The sequence below is a fragment of the Heterodontus francisci genome, chromosome 9 (genome assembly GCF_036365525.1).
Source record: "Heterodontus francisci isolate sHetFra1 chromosome 9, sHetFra1.hap1, whole genome shotgun sequence".
Classification (NCBI taxonomy): domain Eukaryota; kingdom Metazoa; phylum Chordata; class Chondrichthyes; order Heterodontiformes; family Heterodontidae; genus Heterodontus; species Heterodontus francisci.
Genome location: NC_090379.1, coordinates 46,799,138 through 46,818,330, shown reverse-complemented (window position 1 = coordinate 46,818,330; position 19,193 = coordinate 46,799,138). Strand labels below are relative to the sequence as shown.

At 39.4% G+C, this 19,193-nt stretch overlaps 1 protein-coding gene across 2 annotated transcripts in view; it reads right to left on the bottom strand.

The window, feature by feature from the left end:
• tecpr2 (tectonin beta-propeller repeat containing 2) overlaps positions 1 to 19,193 on the bottom strand; it is a 140,341-nt gene that overhangs the window by 5,093 nt on the left and 116,055 nt on the right. The window contains exons 18-20 of one of the 2 annotated variants that reach the window (XM_068038960.1): positions 8,461 to 8,602; positions 6,429 to 6,578; positions 1,325 to 4,684 (exon numbers count right to left, since the gene is read on the bottom strand). In XM_068038960.1, the coding sequence (XP_067895061.1) occupies positions 4,527 to 4,684; positions 6,429 to 6,578; positions 8,461 to 8,602 (450 nt within the window). In that variant the 3' untranslated portion in view covers positions 1,325 to 4,526. Of the gene's footprint in view, positions 1 to 1,324; positions 4,685 to 6,428; positions 6,579 to 8,460; positions 8,603 to 19,193 lie in introns of those variants that run through there. The other variant, XR_010975680.1, reaches the window with a different exon arrangement.

The window sequence follows — 19,193 nt, the reverse complement described above, 5'->3', positions numbered from 1 at the left end:
ACCAGTCCTGATGATTTTGACCATCAGGGATCATGTACCAAAGCAATTACTAGAATTTTATCTAAAACCGGAAAATAATTTGCACCCAAAAGGAGAATCAATATAGCTGGTTTCAAAAGAAAGACAGTGCAATTTCATCCTATTGTATCTGAACCTTTTGCCTCAAGGAAGGTTGGGTATTGCTTCTAGTTTATCAACGGTAGTCTGAGCTTCTTTCAGCAATGGTAACCATTGGGAATTGTTTGGACATATCATCAGAATCCAGTTGTATAATGTACTCATGCAGGATGGTGACCGACTAAGTCAAAGCTAGAGGGAGTCTGGTATCGATGGCTTTCAGGATTACTGACTCAAGAAACAGAATTTTGTTGACTAATTTAGGAGGAATTGGCACATAGCCAAGCCCCAGCAAGAATTAAAGCTTTCAGAGGTGGGAGCAAAAAAAACCATGAAAATCTTGTCATAAATAAGGAAGATTTGCAATATCCCATTCCAAGTGCCTTGTGATTAGTCAGGCCTGGAAATAATAGTAATGCCAAGGCAGAATATGGTGGCAGAGCTAATACTTTCTAGTTATGGGATATGGAGTTTATGAATGCTGCAGTTGTCTAAAGAATAGGATAACAAGCGACCAACAGTCTCAACAAGGAACATCAATCATGCTTAGTAACTGTCACTTAGGGTAAAATAGCATAACTTTAAGCTTTTTTTTTAAACTTTAAAAAAAGACCTGAGGACTCATTATTTGATTATTGGGCAAAATCTCAGTGCCAAAAAGATTAGATTTTCTACTGACTTTCTGAAAGGTGAAGTGCAGAAGCGTCAGTATCAGGAAAAGTATTCCTGACGCACTGTAGACATGTGACCCAAACTGTTTACTGAAGTCAACACAAATGACATATTCATCAGAATAATGATGAACACTTAGATGGATCTGAATGCACAGATCCTGCCTGTTATTGTATCTACAATGTGAATATCTATTACTCTCTTGGCTTAATTACAGGATAACAGTGAAAAGAAAAGCACAAAGAAAAATTCCACTGATCTTGCTGCACTCAGAAGCAATTTTGTTATTATATTGAGAAAAGGCACAAAGAGATTGAGGAATTCTTACAGCAACGCGTCTCAAGATGCTGCACAAAAACTAATAATCCTCTTATAGATTCGATGATATACATCGGGTGCAATCTCATTACTCAATCTCCAATCCCTGAAAAAAAAAAGCAACTGCCAGCTTTGAAAGATTACACATTAAATTCTAGTTAAAAAGAAATTAAAAAACTTTATACAAATATACATGTAGAAAATATTTTTTAGTATCTTTATTTCATTTTTGCTAAAGAGTATGCAACCATGTACAGGTAGTGTTTAAGTAACAGTGCCAGCTTTGATACACAATGTAAAACATTATAAACTTTTTTTTTTAATAAGTTCTGTTAGGCGTAATTGGAAACCATTCATAAATAAGAGTTTAAATATACAATGCAGGAGCATGCATGTAATATTCTTCTGGTTACAACATGGCTTAAATACCAGAGCTTTTTCCAGTTGATTCGCACGGACATAGCCAAGTCTTTTTTTTTTTACTGTGTAATTAATCTATGACTTACACTTTAATATCTACATGTATTCCAGACTGTAAAAGATCTGAATGACATCAAAAAGGCCACAATCAAGGTAAAGCTGCATTGTCACACATTTGCATGCATTCCTTTGAAAATATTAAAGCAGCAGGTTACTCACTCAAAATATTACCTTCACCCATCAGTGCACAACAATCACAGCGAATTCAACTCATAACATACTACAACAGAGGCATGTTTAATAAACAGATTAAAATCATTTTAAATTCATAAACTGCATCTAAAACACTGAATGAGTAACAATTACTAGGAATACTTTCAAAGAATGAAAATTACATTGAGCAATTCAACTTTAAAAAAGACAAATAAAAGTGCTCATATTTTTAAAAAGGTCTGGCAAATTTTGTTGGCCTAAACAGGTTAGTCATTTACATTTGCAAACCAATTTCTTGACATCAGGCAGACTTTTACAATGAATTTCACTACTCCATTTGGAGTTGGTGCATGTAATAGTCCAAAATCTCACATTTCACATTGAATTTATATTGTTTTGTGTTTAACAAAGTGAGGGATGATAGTGCTGGGCACTGTCCACTTTTAGCACCTGGTCATCACAATCAAGTATATTGCTACCAGGTCAGAGCACCTCCTATTGGATCAGTGTGACTATTTCTATTCCTCACAATAAATATAGTGGCTCAGTGATATTGCTAATTTTTGCTCAATGATACACAGACCTGTAAACACTATAAGCAGCATTAAGACTGTGCAAGCTCGTTTGATGGAGCACAATTACACCTGGTTAAAAAAACCCACAATTTTGAATTCCATTCATTTGGGCTGAATTCAAACACAGATGACTGGGTAGTATGCTAAGCCCTTGCATCACCCAGTTCTCTATTTTTAAACCATATTTTAAATTTCACCCATCTAGATCATGATTAATATTCTAACAAATTTTTTTTTTTTTAAATTAGACTTTGCCAAATATCCAATTTGTTGGATTGCAAGGTAAACTTGAATGTCAAACAAGTGGCTTCTGAGTGACATTTCTAGTATCAATATAAAGAGCAAACATAGTACCAACTATCAACATGAAGAATAACCTTTCAGGAGTTTAATTTTTCAGACAATTACCTGGAATTCTGCCAAATATCTCTCTATATACTACAACACCCCAACGCAAACCCTCAGTTGGTTAAAGTATTTAATAGGTAGACCAACAAAAGGACTGCATTTTAAAAGGATTTGTTTCACAATGAACTACTAATGTTTGGGTAACTGAACTAATGCTAAAGCTACAGTTAGTTTTAAAAAAAAACTTATTTCAGTTTGTGAAATAAGTGACTTTTCGTTGGGTGAACAATTTGTTTTTAGGCATTCCACACTTTCAGTTGTTTACACAGAAGAAAATTACGTGTCATTGATGGTCTCCTGGATTAAAACTAATAAAGCTAGACATCATTTCATCCTAACAGGGACTTAGTACACGCACAATATAATAAGCCACTTTGCAATGTTACCTCAAGTTCTGGAGTATCTGTCTTCTCACAAGATACTCATTAGAAATGCTCAAAGTGCAAAATGCAACAGACTAAACTTTCAAACTGTATGTAACCTATACACAAGAGTCTAATTAATATATCTGGTAAGTGTAAACAATGTTATTTCTTCCATTTGAGATTGGGGTAGGCTAACTCATCACTAATGAAATTTGGCTACAAATTGATTATAACCAAGTTATGTGAGATTTTAAAGGGAGTCAAAAAATTGCAAAAAAGCATTAAAAGGTCAAATTACTATTACAGTTGTGCACATATATTTACAGTAAACAAAGTACTTAATAAGGCTTTTTTGGAAGATAGCATTATCATTTGACAGCAGAGTGTAATCTATAAAAAAAACTTGTCTCTAGAAGACTTTTAAGATAGAGATTTCAGTAATATTCTGCTCGAACATCTACAACTCCTATTAAAAAAAACTTTAAGACTATAATTGGCAGTTAGAAACAAATTATAGTACCCCAAAAACAAAAAAGTTCCAAATTATCTCACTTTATACTATTGTACAATATTATTGTACACAAGTCCATTTCTTAAAATACATTTATGACAGACTGGTAATTTTCTAAGCTGGAGTGTGCTCTATTCTCAGTCACGGAAATTAGCCTGAATCTCAGGTTTAATTGAAATTTAATATGGTGAGCTGAAGTTCAGAGAAATTCACTTGCTTTCAGTCAAACTAGGGGTGTTGCTGCATCTTGGGTGTGGTTGAAGCACTGACAAAATTATTCCTGCTTTGCAAAAATACATTTACTGTTGATCATTTATGGAAGTACATAAGTGATGTGATCACCCCTACTCAGGACTGCTTCTCTTCCTAGCAGGAGGAGGAAGGTGGTAATAGTAGCAAAAAGGACAAAAACTATAGCTGCAAATCATTTTTGAACCGAATAAAATGCGCCCTTTTCTGCTCTTATTGCTATTTGATGTGCAAGTTTGTTGTTCTTGACATGTTTAATGTCTGGTCTACATAAAATCAACAAAATAGGCAATGTGGGAATCTCAAACATCCACAGGAAAGCAAGAATTGAGGGGTTGATACATGGATTAAGAAGTGATTGGTAACAAAAAGCCAGTCTAAATGTCATACTCTATAGTAGAAGCTTACTCAGTCAATAGTTGTCAGAAGGCAACACATCAAGCCCTTCAGTTGCTTTGCTGAATAATGTACCTGTTTGTATACCAATACTGGCAGAGCTACAAAAGATGCATTAATTACAACAATTATATTGACACTGCAGAAATTTGAACTTTTTTTTTTACTGAATGCAACAGTTAACCCTAATGGGCTTAACAATATATAGAAAATAAAGGAAAAGGTAATATTTATGGATTGATTAAGTGCCCTTAATGCTGTAAGCTGCAATGCCTCTGATTTTCAGATGACCTCCCACTCATCATCAAAGTCCTCAGACTGACCCAAAAGAGCAATATGGTTGGGGTTAACTAGTGCATCAGTGTGACTAAAATTCTTGGTAAGTCGCTGAAGAAGGGAGCCTCCAGTACTAATGGCCCACAGTTCATCTTGAGGAGTGACTATATAGAAAGTAGGAACAGCACATGTAATTAAAAAGCTTAAAAACAAACATCCAAGTAACTCAAATAATGTGAATCAAACCTAAACATTGCAATTCATTTATCAGCAAAGTTGCAACTCTTTCAACCAGCAATTCCAAAGGATCCTATAGTTCCTATTTCCTCCAGAAGAGATTCTCCTTTCTGATTATGATTTAGTATTTTATATAGCAACTTCTCTAAAAAGGGACAAATTGATATTGTATCAAAAATGCAATTTTATTCTTGTTGTAAAAGTTGTTCAGAGTGCAGTTTTTTTCTCAAAAGACACAAAATGTTCTAATTTGGCTAACGGTTTTGGAAATTTTTCAAATGCCAAATAATCACTTCATCATAGTTAGGTAAAATGTTTGTAAAGTAAAACAGTAGTCAATGCCAGCAGTTATAACTCTGATAAGTCAGCAGATAAACAAAGCTTGGTGATGTACTGTGTTATGCAAACCAAGAAGTTGCAGGTTTCAATCCCTAGTCATTGTCCATTTAATCAAATCTGAGTCAGCAAGGTCATGGGATTGCAGTAATAAACATTGTTGCCAATGAAATGGAGCAGGAGAGAGGGATAGCAGGATGAAAAGAAACAGGAATTCTATTATAAATTGCTAGCACATGATTTTCTGCTGGGAGTGCAGCTGTTTGGACACTAGTTGCCAATAGCATCACCTTTGTCTGTGACAGCTGAGAAACTGAATATTCAATATCTAAGATGATGCATGGGAGATGGCAAGTTTGATATCAGATGATCATTGGTAACTCATACCAGGGAAAATGGGATGATGTAAAAAGAAAAAAGTGGTTCAAATTTACACAGATTACAAAGGCAATAGTCTACAGTATGTAGCCTGTGACTATCAACTGTGAAAAGTAAAGTTGCCCAGATGCCACAATAGATTATTCTATAGTGACCAGAGATAAAGGATGCTGTCATACCAGGCTGTTTTTACTGCCTCAGTGGGGGAGGCTGTTTATAATTGAAGCCTCTGAATCTGAGCTTCAAATCTCACTATGGAACTAAAAGCATGTTTAAAAAGTTTGATGAGTTTTGTTGCTAGAAATAATTACTTTTATTTTTAATGTACAAAACTTAGAATATTCTTGGTCAAGTATATATTTCTTTACTAAATTTGGAAATTCGGATGTGCATAGACCACTGTAATTGCTTGTTTTTCCCCTCATTCACTCATGCCTCTTTGTAAATGATGAACAACTCCCTTATTAGCAGAACTTAATCACTGACTATAACAGTGCATTAGTGTTTGTGTGCATAAACTGTTATTAATGTACTATAAAAATAAATTGCATTCTCAATTTTTATTCTTTTGCAGTCTAATTAAAAAGACAAAATTTTACATCAAGAGTTTGTGCTGGAACAGCAGCTACAAAATTTGATAATGACTTATGACATCAGATGTTAAGGTAACTGTTCCCCAATTGTTATATAATCCTGAAAATACTTTTAGGAACAGGAAAAGACTGTAAAAACATCTCTTTCTCAAAGAATCAACTTCAATTATCTCCCTTCTTATCTTATTTTTTCCCCCTAAAATATTTGGATTTGGTTACAATAAATATTACTACAGGTTATATTTTGTGAAATAAGTCTATAAACATCAATTTAGGGGACTGTTATGAAGTCAGTAAACCTTCTAAACTTTAGCTACTTGGAGGGAGTGGGGGGCGGGCGGGGAAGAATTTGTGTACAACTTACCTGTTAAGCAAATCACATTACCAGGAATCTTTTTCCAATAATCGCCAGCAGGATTTTTGATAGTTATTCCATAACGACGTGCTACATCTCCATTAGAACAACGTACCCACACTGTTCTGTAGCTCATAGTTAATTGACTTGCCTGTAAACCTGTAAAAATGTTTACATTATTGTATGGAACATTAAAGAAGTTCTAAAAGTTGTAAGGTTTCTAACAAAGTGACATATTTAAACCAAACATAGATCATACTGAGAAGTAGATGATTCTTTCCACTGATGTTTCTGGTATTTAAAATCAATTCTTTAAAAAGGTCATTTACCATTACACAGTATCCTCCAATTGCTACTTCAAGGGTGGAAGCCTGGCTCTGGGTAAGAAAGCACAGGCAACTCACAGTAGGGGGACATTTGGGAAGCTGTGATCATAATATAATTAGGTTCAGAACAAGAACAGAAAGGGAAAAAATGGAGGACCAGGGGTTTAAATCGAAAAAAAAAACCAAGTGAGATACGAAAGAGACCTTGCTCAGATTAAACAGAAGGAAAAAAAACAATCAACAATGGGAAATATTTAAACAGAAGATGTAAAGGGTACAAATCAAATACATTCCAGTAAGGAAATAAAGAACTGGATTTCTGTGGGTGAACAGGATCAACAACTTTATAAAAAGCATTTAGTGCTTACAAGACAGATAATAAAAATTAAACTCAATGAACACAGGAAAAGCAGTAAAAGGGAGATTTAAAAGGCTAAGACAAACTACAAGAGAAAATTGGCAAAATGTAAAAGGGCAACAAAAAGTTGTTAAAAAAAACCGGCACATTAGCTGTAATTTAGTCATGGGAGAGCTGTGCTGGGATTTGAATTCATTCCCCCCTCGGGCATTATCCTGGGCCTCTGGATTTCTAGTCCAGTGATATTACCACTACACCATTGCCTCCCCAAAAGAAATCAGCTAAAGGATGAAGGAGACAAGCCTACAGTGGAGAATGGGGTAATGGGATAAACACTGTACCTTTCCTCTGTTTTCTGAGAGGACGTGGTTATTAGGATTGTAGAATCACCAGAGATAATTTTTTTTTAAATTATTCATTTATGAGACATGGATACCACTGACAAGGCCAGAATTTGTCAATCCTTAATTAGCCTCGAGAAGGTGATGGTGAGACACCTTCTTGAACCGTTGTAGTCCATGCGGTGTAGGCATATCCACAGTGCTACGGGGTGGGTGGGTGAATTTGGTTGATGAAGGAACGGCAACATGTTTCCCAGTCAGGCTGGTGTGCGACTTGGAGGGGAACTTGCAGGTGGTGGCGTTCCCATGTGCCTGCTGCCCTGAACTTCTAGGCAGTAGAGGCTGCGGGTGTGTTGAAGAAGCATTGTGTAGTTGGTACACACTGCAACCACTGTGCGCCAGTGGTGGAGGGAGTGAATGTTTAAGGCGGTTGATATGGTGCCAATAAAGCAGGCTGCTTTGTCCTGTATGGTGTCGAACTTCCTGAGTATTGTTGGAGCTGCACTCATCCAGGCAAGTGGAGAGTACTCTATCACCCTCCTGACTTGTGCCTTGTAGATGATGGAAAGGCTTTGCAGGGGTAAGAGGTGAGTTACTCGGTGCAGAATACTCAGCCTCTGACCTGCTCTTGTAGCCACAGTATTTATTTGGCTGGTCTAGTTATGTTTTGGTCTAGTTATGTTTTGGTCTAGTTAATGGGGACTACTACTCAGAAAAATCACATTAAAGTTACTCAAATTTAAGGCACATAAATCATTATAATCTGATAATTTACATCCGTATAATCAAGAGAAGCTTGGGGTGAGACAGAGGTGGCTTTGGCAATAATTTGACAAATTTCGTGGAAAGGCAAATTGTGAGGACAGCAAATATAACTCCCCTCTTCAAAAATGGAAACAACAACATAGGAGATTGTAGGACAGTTAATCTTACCTCTATTATATCTTTATAAGCAGCGGAGTGAAATTATTAAACACAATAATTAAACCATGGCATACAACAATTTCTACTTTTACCTGGCACATGTTCCCAATCAGTGCCTACAGGCATTGCCTCTGTTATTCCAACTCGTACATGCACATTTCCTCGACTGTCAATGGCCCAAACCATCTGATCATTGGGGCTGGAATAAATGTTGATCAGCTGTGTTCCTAACATCTTTAAAAAGGAAGAGTTTGTTGAAAGCACATCAAAACTTTCAAAATAATCAAAATTCTGAAATGTATTTTTATATCTATATATTCATATACACAAATAGATATACGGTTGCTTAACCACTGCAAAGGTATGCCATGTCTTACTCAGCTAATGTGAATCTGTGCACTTTTAAGGGCACAAAGTCTAACTACAGTTATGTAAACATTAGGCAATTTCACTCAAAATTTGCTGTTCAGGATCAGAAGCCTGTTTCTGTTCATTTTTTTCCGGTAAAGTATGATCGGTCAATTAAGAGTTAGTTACTCTGTTCCTGAAATAAACTTTCCAAATGACTGATTTGTTTAGAAAGAAAGGGAATAAACCAAAAATGTGACACAGTAATTCATGTCTGATGGACAGGGAGTGAATCCCTATATGCACTTTTTGTATTAAACTGCAGGTTAGTATAAGATATACACACACTCTCACGGATCTCTTGGGGAAACAGAGGATACACTGTTCTACACGATACAATACAGAATGCATCATCAGGGCCATTGGCTATGATGATTGCACTAAACATACAATTCCACTTCTTCAGGAATTTCTCTCCTCCCTGCTTTTTAAATTTTGAGTGACATTCTGTACATAGATATATATGTGCAGATGTGCACAGAGCTCCTTTCTGGACAGGAAGATTAGAGTCATAACCAGGCAGGAGACAAAAAGGAGCCCTTTTTAGCTGGAACCTGACTGCATTGTAAATGCACTCTTAAAAGTAGTGGGCAATAACTTTTTCTGTTGACGAATGCTGGTAGTAGCATCATGAGAGGGTTGCAACAGTCACAAGTGGAATTACAATGCAGATTTTCTCCATACATCACAACGTATTTTAGCTACAGCCATCACCATGTTTTTCATCAGTCATGATAAATTATAATAGCTGAAATTCAGTAAAAAAAAAAAATGGGTTTGTTAAATGCATTTCATTTTTGAGATGTATTTTTCCACACCATGCTACTATTGTTTAAAAGTTAATAGATATGCATTGATGCACAATAAATGATTAAACTTATTGCCTCATTGACTGATTAATAGTGAGATACAGGCAATTCAGACTACTAGAAAAGATCGGATGTCCACCAAAGCTACCAAGTATCATCACCTCATTCCATGACAATATGAAAGGCACAATTCAGCATAGTGGCGCCTCATCAGACCCCTTTCCTATCCTGAGTGGCGTGAAACAAGGAACTGTTTGGGATTTTCTTCTCCCTGCTGTTTTCACATGCGTTCAAGTCTTCAGAAAAAGGAATTTTCCTCCACGCAAGATCAGGTGGCAGGTTGTTCAACATTGCCCGTCTAAGAGCGAAGACCAAAGTACGGAAAGTCTTCATCAGGGAACTTCTCTTTGCTGACGATGCTGCATTAACATCTCACACTAAAGAGTGTCTGCAGAATCTCATCGACAGGTTTGCAGCTGCCTGCAACGAATTTGGCCTAACCATCAGCCTCAAGAAAACAATCATGGGACAGGAGGTCAGAAATGCTCCATCCATCAATATCGGCGACCACGCTCTGGAAGTGGTTCAAGAGTTCACCTACCTAGGCTCAACTATCACCAGTAACCTGTCTCCCGATGCAGAAATCAACAAGCGCAAGGGAAAGGCTTCCACTGCTATGTCCAGACTGGCCAAGAGAGTGTGCGAAAATGGCGCACTGACACGGAACACAAAAGTCCGCGTGCATCAAGCCAGTGTCCTCAGTACCTTGCTCTACGGCAGCGAGGCCTGGACAACGTATGTCAGCCAAGAGCGACGTCTCAATTCATTCTTCGCTGCCTCCGGTGAATACTTGGCATCAGGTGGCAGGACCGTATCTCCAACACAGAAGTCCTCGAGGCGGCCAACATCCCCAGCTTATACACCCTACTGAGTCAGCGGCGCTTGAGATGGCTTGGCCATGTGAGCCGCATGGAAGATGGCAGGATCCCCAAGGACACATTGTTCAGCGAGCTAGTCACTGGTATCAGACCCACCGGCCGTCCATGTCTCTGCTTTAAAGATGTCTACAAACGTGACATGAAGTCCTGTGAAATTGATCACAAGTCGTGGGAGTCAGTTGCCAGCGATTGCCAGAGCTGGCAGTCAGTCATAAAGGCGGGGCTAAAATGTGGCGAATCAAAGAGACTTAGCAGTTGGCAGGAAAAAAGACAGAAGCGCATGGGGAGAGCCAACTGCGAAACAGCCCCGACAACCAATTTTATCTGCAGCACCTGTGTAAGTGTCCATCACTCTAGTATTGGCCTTTATAGCCACTCTAGTATTGGCCTTTATAGCCACTCTAGTATTGGCCTTTATAGCCACTCCAGGCGCTGCTCCACAAACCGCTGACCACCTCCAGGCGCTTACCCATAGTCTCCCGAGACCAGGAGGCCAAAGAAGACAGGCAATTATTCAAATAGTATACTACTTCCAATTTATTGTTTACATTGTAGCTCTCTTTCAATTCACTAGATTTGGAGAGATATTTAAAAAAAGTGTATGATGCTCAAACAGTATAAGGTAAGCAGCATACAAATGCATGATCAGTGGAATGAACAATATACAAGTATCTTCTTTGCATTTATTTTTTTATTTGTTGCATGGCAATATATATAGTTTATGGCCAAATAGACTAACTGAAGTGCCATCTGCTGCAAGAGAACTGACCTGGACCTGAGCTTTCTGCTTCTGTGTTCCCTAGCCTCAAACGTTCAGCCCAATCACTAAGTTTTCTCCAATCAATCAGTCTCAAGTCCTCTGTTCTAGAATGAAGCCTGCATTGCTTAAAGACAAATATCTTTCCTTCAATCAATCACTGGTGACTATTTGACTCCCAAGTCTTGACAAATCTTCACTGGAATGGTCCTGCATAACTAAAAATATCTCCCTGTGTACAATCAAAACTGCTTGCATGTTCTACTGCACCTCCTCAATGAACCCCCACGTGTAAACCAGTGATAATATCCATATTTCATATCGATTATTTACAAAATAGCATAACTGCAATGATTCCAAGGCATTGGATATGATTTAGCGTTTCTTGAAAGGGACAGGAACAACTGGATTAAAGGCACAAAGACACATAGATCCCACTGCATCTGAGTTCTGTAATCTTTCACCATTTAGATAATATGCTTTTTTATTCTTCCTGCCAAAATGGACAATTTCACATTTTCCCACATTATACTCCATTGTTTCATCTTTGCCCACTCACCTAATCTAAATATATCCCTTCGTAGTCTCATGTCCTCTTCACAAGTTACTTTCCTACTTATATTTGTGTCATCAGCAAATTTAGCAACCATACCTTTGGTCCCTTCATCCAAGTCATTTATATAAATTGTAAAAAGTTGAGGCCCCAGCACTGATCCTGTGACACACCACTCGTTACATCTTGCAACCAGAAAATGATCCATTTGTTTACTCTTGGTTTCCTGTTAGCTAGCCAATATTCTATCCGTGCCAATATGTTACACCCCTACAGCATGAGCTTTTATTTTCCATAATAATCTTTGATGTGGCACCTTATCAAATGTCTTCTGGAAATCTAAGTACAGTACATCCACTGGTTCCCCTTTATCCACAGCACACGTTATTTCTTTAAAAGAACTCCAATTAGTTGAACATGATTTACAAAACCATGTTGACTCTGCCTGATTACCTTGAATTTTGCTAAGTGCCCTGCTATAAAAGTCTTTAATTATAGCTTTGAACATTTTCCCTATGGGATTTTGAGCTAACTGGCCTGTAATTTCCTGCTTTCTGCCCTTGACTGCCTATAAGTTACATTGTTGGGTACTTTGCAGTTGTGGAGGGTGGCTCAAGTACAACAGTATTAGTGAAGAAAACTTAACAGTCTTTCTGCAGATTGAAAACTATGTTGGTACTAGTTTTTAGCCAACTAATCAGGGATTGAACTTCAGCAGTTTCCAGTTCAACAACTCATATCAGCTTGGGAAATAGATAAGTTAAATTTTGGAAAGGGAGGGAAAGATAAAATAGAATTTGCATTTATACAGCACCTTTCATGTCCTCAGAATGTCCCAAGCATTTCAAAGACAATTAATTTGAGGTGTAGTCACTTATTAAGTAGGCAAACATGCAGTTAATTGACAACAGCAAGATCCCAGAAACAACAAATGAAATGAATGACCAATTATCTGTTTTTAGGATGTTAGTTGAGGAAGGAATGTTAGCCAGGAGAACTCCCTGCTCTCCTTTGAAATCAGCAGACAGGACTCACTGTCACCTCTCACTCAAAAGACTGCATTTTCAACAGTGTATTATTCTTCACTACTGCACTGAAGAATCAGCCTATCTTATGTGCTTCAGCCCTGGGGTAGGGCTTGAACCCACAAAGAGAGAAGAGGAGAAAAGGAGACAGAAAAAAAGAAATTCAGGCAATTTAAAATGTAGATACTTATGTAGGTTTCTATTATCACAGTAGTAAAACTAGTTCTGATATCCCAGTTGTATTGCTGTATTAGCAGATTATTCAACACCACTGTGATAAGCCAAAAGCTTAAAAAGGCCCATTCAGACTCTCAAATCTTTTCAAAAATTAATTGAAAAAATCCTATGCAAAATAATTCACAGATTTAAAGCAATTCTAAGCTGAAAAATCAATTATAGGGATGACATAGTACATTTACTCATTTTACAGGAATGAATATCATATCAATATCACTATATATATGCTCTATTTCAAAAGCAGTCATCGCCTATAATGCAAAATAGCACTCAGTATTTTATAACCCAAAATAGAATCAATATTTTAGAACAAATGCAGTTAATCTGCAATAATTCACAAAACCATTAAAAGTTGCACCCATGACATTCAAAAAATATTTAGATGAGCACTTGAAAAGCCATAACATACAAGGCTACGGGCTAAGTGCGGGGAAATAGGATTAGTTAGGACGGGTGCTTGATGGTCAGCGCAGGTGCATTGGGCCAAAGGGCCTGTTTCTGTGCTGTAAAACTCTATGACTCTGAATATTTTGTAAAATACTAATTTCTGTTACTTAGAAGTGATTTCAAGACATATTTGTGCATTAGACTATTTGGCATTAGCTCTGGTTTAGTCCATTATGGTGGTAGAAAATGGATGCCTGACATGCCCTTCCTATTTTGTGTCATGTTTTCCTAGTAATACATGACATATTGCACATGCGCATAATGGTGATTACTAACATTTCAGAGAACATGCATGTTTGAGCAATTTCTTATAATACTGATACTTAGTAAAATTATTTAATCTTATGAAGATGTGGTGTACAGCTCTTTATAATCCATGAAAGGCAGCTCTCACTAAGATTATATAAAGCTATGGCGTAGTAAAGGCCAGCTCGGGTCTGCAAACTAAACCCGGACCGAGCCTGACAGAACCACATTCGACCCTGAGCCCGACCTGGCCAGAGTCCTTCCATTTTTTTCCGTGCCCGACCTCACCCAACCCAACCCAATCAGTTCACCTACCCTTGCGTTTTTCACTTTGTTGCCGATCTGCACAAGCTTAAAATAACGGTAACAAAACCACCTTTCTAGTCCAAACATTACATTAACAGTGGAGCCACTTACCTGAGGTTGTGATACAGCCTGTCCAACCCGGCCCGACCTGAGCCCGAATGTCAGACCCGGAAGTCTGACCCATCCCGAACCCGACACATCGTCGGGTCCAGATTGGGTAGCCGGCCTTTATGGCTTAGCATTTTAAACAGGAGGGCCATTCAGCTCCTGATCTCATTACAGCCTTGGTCCAAACATGGACAAAAGAGCCAAACTCCAGAGGTCAGAGATTGGGAATTCTGTGGCGAGTAACTCACATCCTGACTCCCCAAAGCCTGTTCACCACCTACAAAGGCACAAGTCAGGACTGTGATGGAATAATCTCCACTTGCCTGGATGGGTGCAGCTGCAACAACACTCAAGAAAGCATCCAGGACAAAGCAGCCCACTTGAGTGGCACCCCATCCACAAACATTCACTCTCTCCACCACCGATGTACAGTGGCAGCAGTGTACACCATCTACCAGATGCACTGCAGTAATGCACCAAGGCTCCTTAGACAGAACCTTCCAAACCCATGACCTCTACTAACTAGAAGGACAAGGGCAGCAGATGCATGGGAACACCACCACCTGCAAGTTCCCCTCCAAGTCACACACCATCCTGACTTGGAACTATATCGCGGTTCCCTCACTGTTGCTAGGCCAAAATCCGGGAACTCCCTTTCTAACAGCACCGTGGGTGCACCTACCCCACATGGACTGCAGCAGTTCAAGAAGGCAGCTCATCACCACCTTCTCAAGGGCAATTAGATTTGGGCAATAAATGCTGTCCTAGCCAATGATGGCCACACCCAATGAACGAATTAAAGAAAAAAAATGTATATTTAGAATTATAGAATGGTTACTTTTTTTTTTATTTCCAAAATATACTTTATTCTTAAAAATCTGTAAAAATTACATTGCCAAACAGTTTCCAAACAGCACCAAAATATACAAACATTGCAAGGGACATCAGTTTCCTTCAATACTGTCATGAGTTTCTCCTCAACCCTTCCGTTTCACAATTGTCATGTCAATTACAGTTTTACATTTACAGCAATTGAGAATATTAACGATACAGTTCGAGGGGTTTCCCATGGATCCAGCCCCTCAGTCCAGCTTGGTGGGGGAACCTTACACTGTGGTCTTTCCCCATTGAGCCTTTGCTGTGGCTGCCCCAAGCTTTAGTGCGACCCTCAGCACGTAGTCCTGGACCTTGGAATGTGCCAGTCTGCAACATTCGGCGGTGGACAACTCTTTGCGCTGGAAGACCAGCAAGTTTCGGGCAGACCAAAGGGCGTCTTTCACCGAATTGATAGTCCTCCAGCAGCAGTTGATGTTTGTCTCGGTGTGCGTCCCTGGGAACAGCCCGTAGAGCACAGACTCCTGTGTTACAGAGCTGCTTGGGATGAACCTTGACAAAAACCACTGCATCTCTTTCCACACCTGCTTTGCAAAGTCACATTCCAGGAGGAGGTGGACGACCGTCTCTTCCCCACCACAGCCAACGCGGGGGCACTGTGCGGAGGGGGCGAGACTTCGGGTGTGCATGAAGGATCTGATGGGGAGGGCCCTTCTCACCACCAGCCAAACTACGTCTTGGTGCTTGTTTGAAAGTTCTGGTGATGAGGCATTCCGCCAAATGACTTTGACGGTCTGCTCGGGGAACCATAATTATAGAATGGTTACAGCACAGAAGGCGGCCATTTGGCCCACTGAGCCCATGCCAGCTCTTTGCAACAGCAATTTAGCTAGTCCTACTCCCCAGCCCTTTCTGGTTAGCCTGGCAAATATTTCTCCCTTTAGGTGCTTATCCAGTTCCCTTTTGAAATTCATGATTGAATCTGCCTTTGAGGCAGTGGATTTCAGATCTTAATCATGTTGCGTAAAAAGGTTTCTCATATTGCCTTTGATTCTTTTGCCAATCACTTTAAATTGGTGTCCTCTGAATCTCAACCCTTCAGCCAATGGGAACAGTTTCTCTCCATCTACTCTGTCTCGACCCCTTATGATTTTGAACACTTTTGTCAAATCTCCTCTCAACCTTCTCTGAGAATAACTGCAGTTTCTCCAATGTATCTACATAACTAAAGTGTCTCTTCCCAGGAGCTTTCATAAATCTTTCCTGCACCCTCTCTAAAGCTTTCACATTGTTCCTCAAGTGCAGCGCCCAGAACTTCCTTGCTTTTGCACTCTGTGCTTATTTATAAAGCCCATATGCTTTTTTAAACCAATTTCTCAACCTGCCCTGCCAGCTTCAAAGATTTGTGCAAGTATACCCCAGGTCTCTCTGTTCCTGCACCCCCTTTAGAATTATACCCTTTAGTTTATATTGACTCTCATTATTCCTACCAAAATGTATCACATTGTACTTCTGTGTTAAATTTCAGCTGCCACGTGCCAGCCCATTTGACCAGCTTATGTCCACTCAAAGCCGATCACTACCATCCTCAAAATTCACTATACTTCCAAGCTTTGTGTCATTTGCAAATTTTGAAATTGTGCCCTGCACACCCAAGTCATTAAGACATAAAGAAAAGCACTGGTCCTAATATCAATGCCTACACAACTTTAATATTCCTCCTCTAATCTTCCTCCAGTCCGATGAACAGCTGTTCACCGCTACTCTGCTTCTTGTCAGTCAGCCAACTTCATATCCATGCTGCCATTGTCCCTTTTATACCATGGGCTTCAAATTAGCTGGCAAGCCTATTGTATGTCTATCAAAAGCCTTTTGGAAGTCCATATCCACCACATCAACCGCATTACCCTCATCAAAATCTCAATCAAATTATCTGAAACACGATTTATTTTTAACAAATACATGCTGGCTTCCTTTAATTAATCCATACTTGTTCAAGGGACTGTTAATTTTGTCCCAGATTATCGCTTCTAAAAGCTTTCCCACCACTGAGATTAAATTGACTGGCCCCTAGTTACAGGGTTTATCCATAGAGACCTTTTTGCGTGTAAGATTTGTAATTCTTCAGTCCTCTGGCACCATCCCTGTCTGTATCTAAGGAAGATCGGAAGATTACGGCCAGTAGCTCTGCAATTTCCACCCTTACTTCCCTCAGCATCCACAGATACATCTTATCTGGTCCTGGTGACTTTTCAATTTTAAGTACAGCCAGCCTTTCTAGTGCCAACTTTCAGATGAGACATTAAACCAAAGCCCCATCTGTCCTCTCACGAGGAAGTAATGGCACTATTTCGGAGAAGGGCAGGGGAGTTATCCCTAGTATCCTGGCCAATGTTTATCCTCAATCAACATCACGAAAACAGATTTTCTGATCATTACCACATTGCTGTTTGTGGGAGCGTGCTGTGCAAAATTGGCTGCTGTGTTTCTGACATTACAACAGTAACTACATTTCAAGAGTACTTCATTGGCTGTAAAGCGCTTTGAGACATCCAGTGGTTGTGAAAGGCACTATATATATATGCAAGTCTTTTTTAAACTCTAGTTTTAGCCCATCCAGCATCTCAACTTCCTCCTCTTTCACTATGACTTTGGCGACATCTTCTTCCTTGGTAAAGATAAATGCAAAATACTCATTCAGTACCTCAGCCATGTCCTCTGTATCCATGCTTGTCTCCCCTTTTTGGTCCCCAATTGGCCCCATCACCAACAACCACCCCCACCTTACTACCTTTTTACTATTTTTTTATGCCTATAGGAGACTTTATGATTCCCTCTTATGTTAGCTGCCAGACTCTTCTCATACACTGTCTTTGCTTTTGCTACTGCTGTTGGGGAGGGTTTAAACTAATGTGGCAGGGGGATGGGAACCAAATGAGGTCGTCAGTGGACAGTAAGGAGGTAGTAACTAAAGCCTGTAAGGAACCAGATAATGAAGTCAGCGTGACTAAGGGAAAGAGTAGGCAGCGAGCAGATCATGAACGCAAAGGGACTGGTGGTCTGAGGTGCATTTGTTTTAATGCAAGAAGTGTAGTAGGTAAGGCAGATGAACTTAGGGCTTGGATTAGTACATGGGAGTATGATGTTATTGCTATTACTGAGACTTGGTTGAGGGAAGGGCATGATTGGCAACTAAATATCCCAGGATATCGATGTTTCAGGCGGGATAGAGAGGGAGGTAAAAGGGGTGGAGGAGTTGCATTACTGGTCAAAGAGGATATCACAGTTGTGCTGAAGGAGGGCACTATGGAGGACTCGAGCAGTGAGGCAATATGGGCAGAACTCAGAAATAGGAAGGGTGCGGTAACAATGTTGGGGCTGTACTACAGGCCTCCCAACAGCGAGCGTGAGATAGAGGTACAAATGTGTAAACAGATTATGGAAAGATGTAGGAGCAACAGGGTGGTGGTGATAGGAGATTTTAATTTTCCCAACATTGACTGGGATTCACTTAGTGTTAGAGGTCTAGATGGAGCAGAATTTGTAAGGAGCATCCAGGAGGGTTTTCTAGAGCAGTATGTAAATAGTCCAACTCGGGAAGGGGCCATACTGGACCTGGTGTTGGGGAATGAGCCCGGACAGGTGGTTGAAGTTTCAGTAGGGGACTACTTTGGGAATAATGATCACAATTCCGTAAGTTTTAGAATACTCATGGACAAAGACGAGAGTGGTCCTAAAGGAAGAGTGCTAAATTGGGGGAAGGCCAACTATACCAAAATTCGGCAGGAGCTGGGGAATGTAGATTGGGAGCAGCTGTTTGAAGGTAAATCCACATTTGATATGTGGGAGGCTTTTAAAGAGAGGTTGATTAGCGTGCAGGAGAGACATGTTCCTGTGAAAATGAGGGATAGAAATGGCAAGATTAGGGAACCATGGATGACAGGTGTAATTGTGAGACTAGCTAAGAGGAAAAAGGAAGCATACATAAGGTCTAGGCGGCTTAAGAAAGACGAAGCTTTGGAATAATATCGGGAATGTAGGACCAATCTGAAACGAGGAATCAAGAGGGCTAAAAGGGGTCATGAAATATCTTTAGCAAACAGGGTTAAGGAAAATCCCAAAGCCTTTTATTCATATATAAGGAGCAAGAGGGTAAC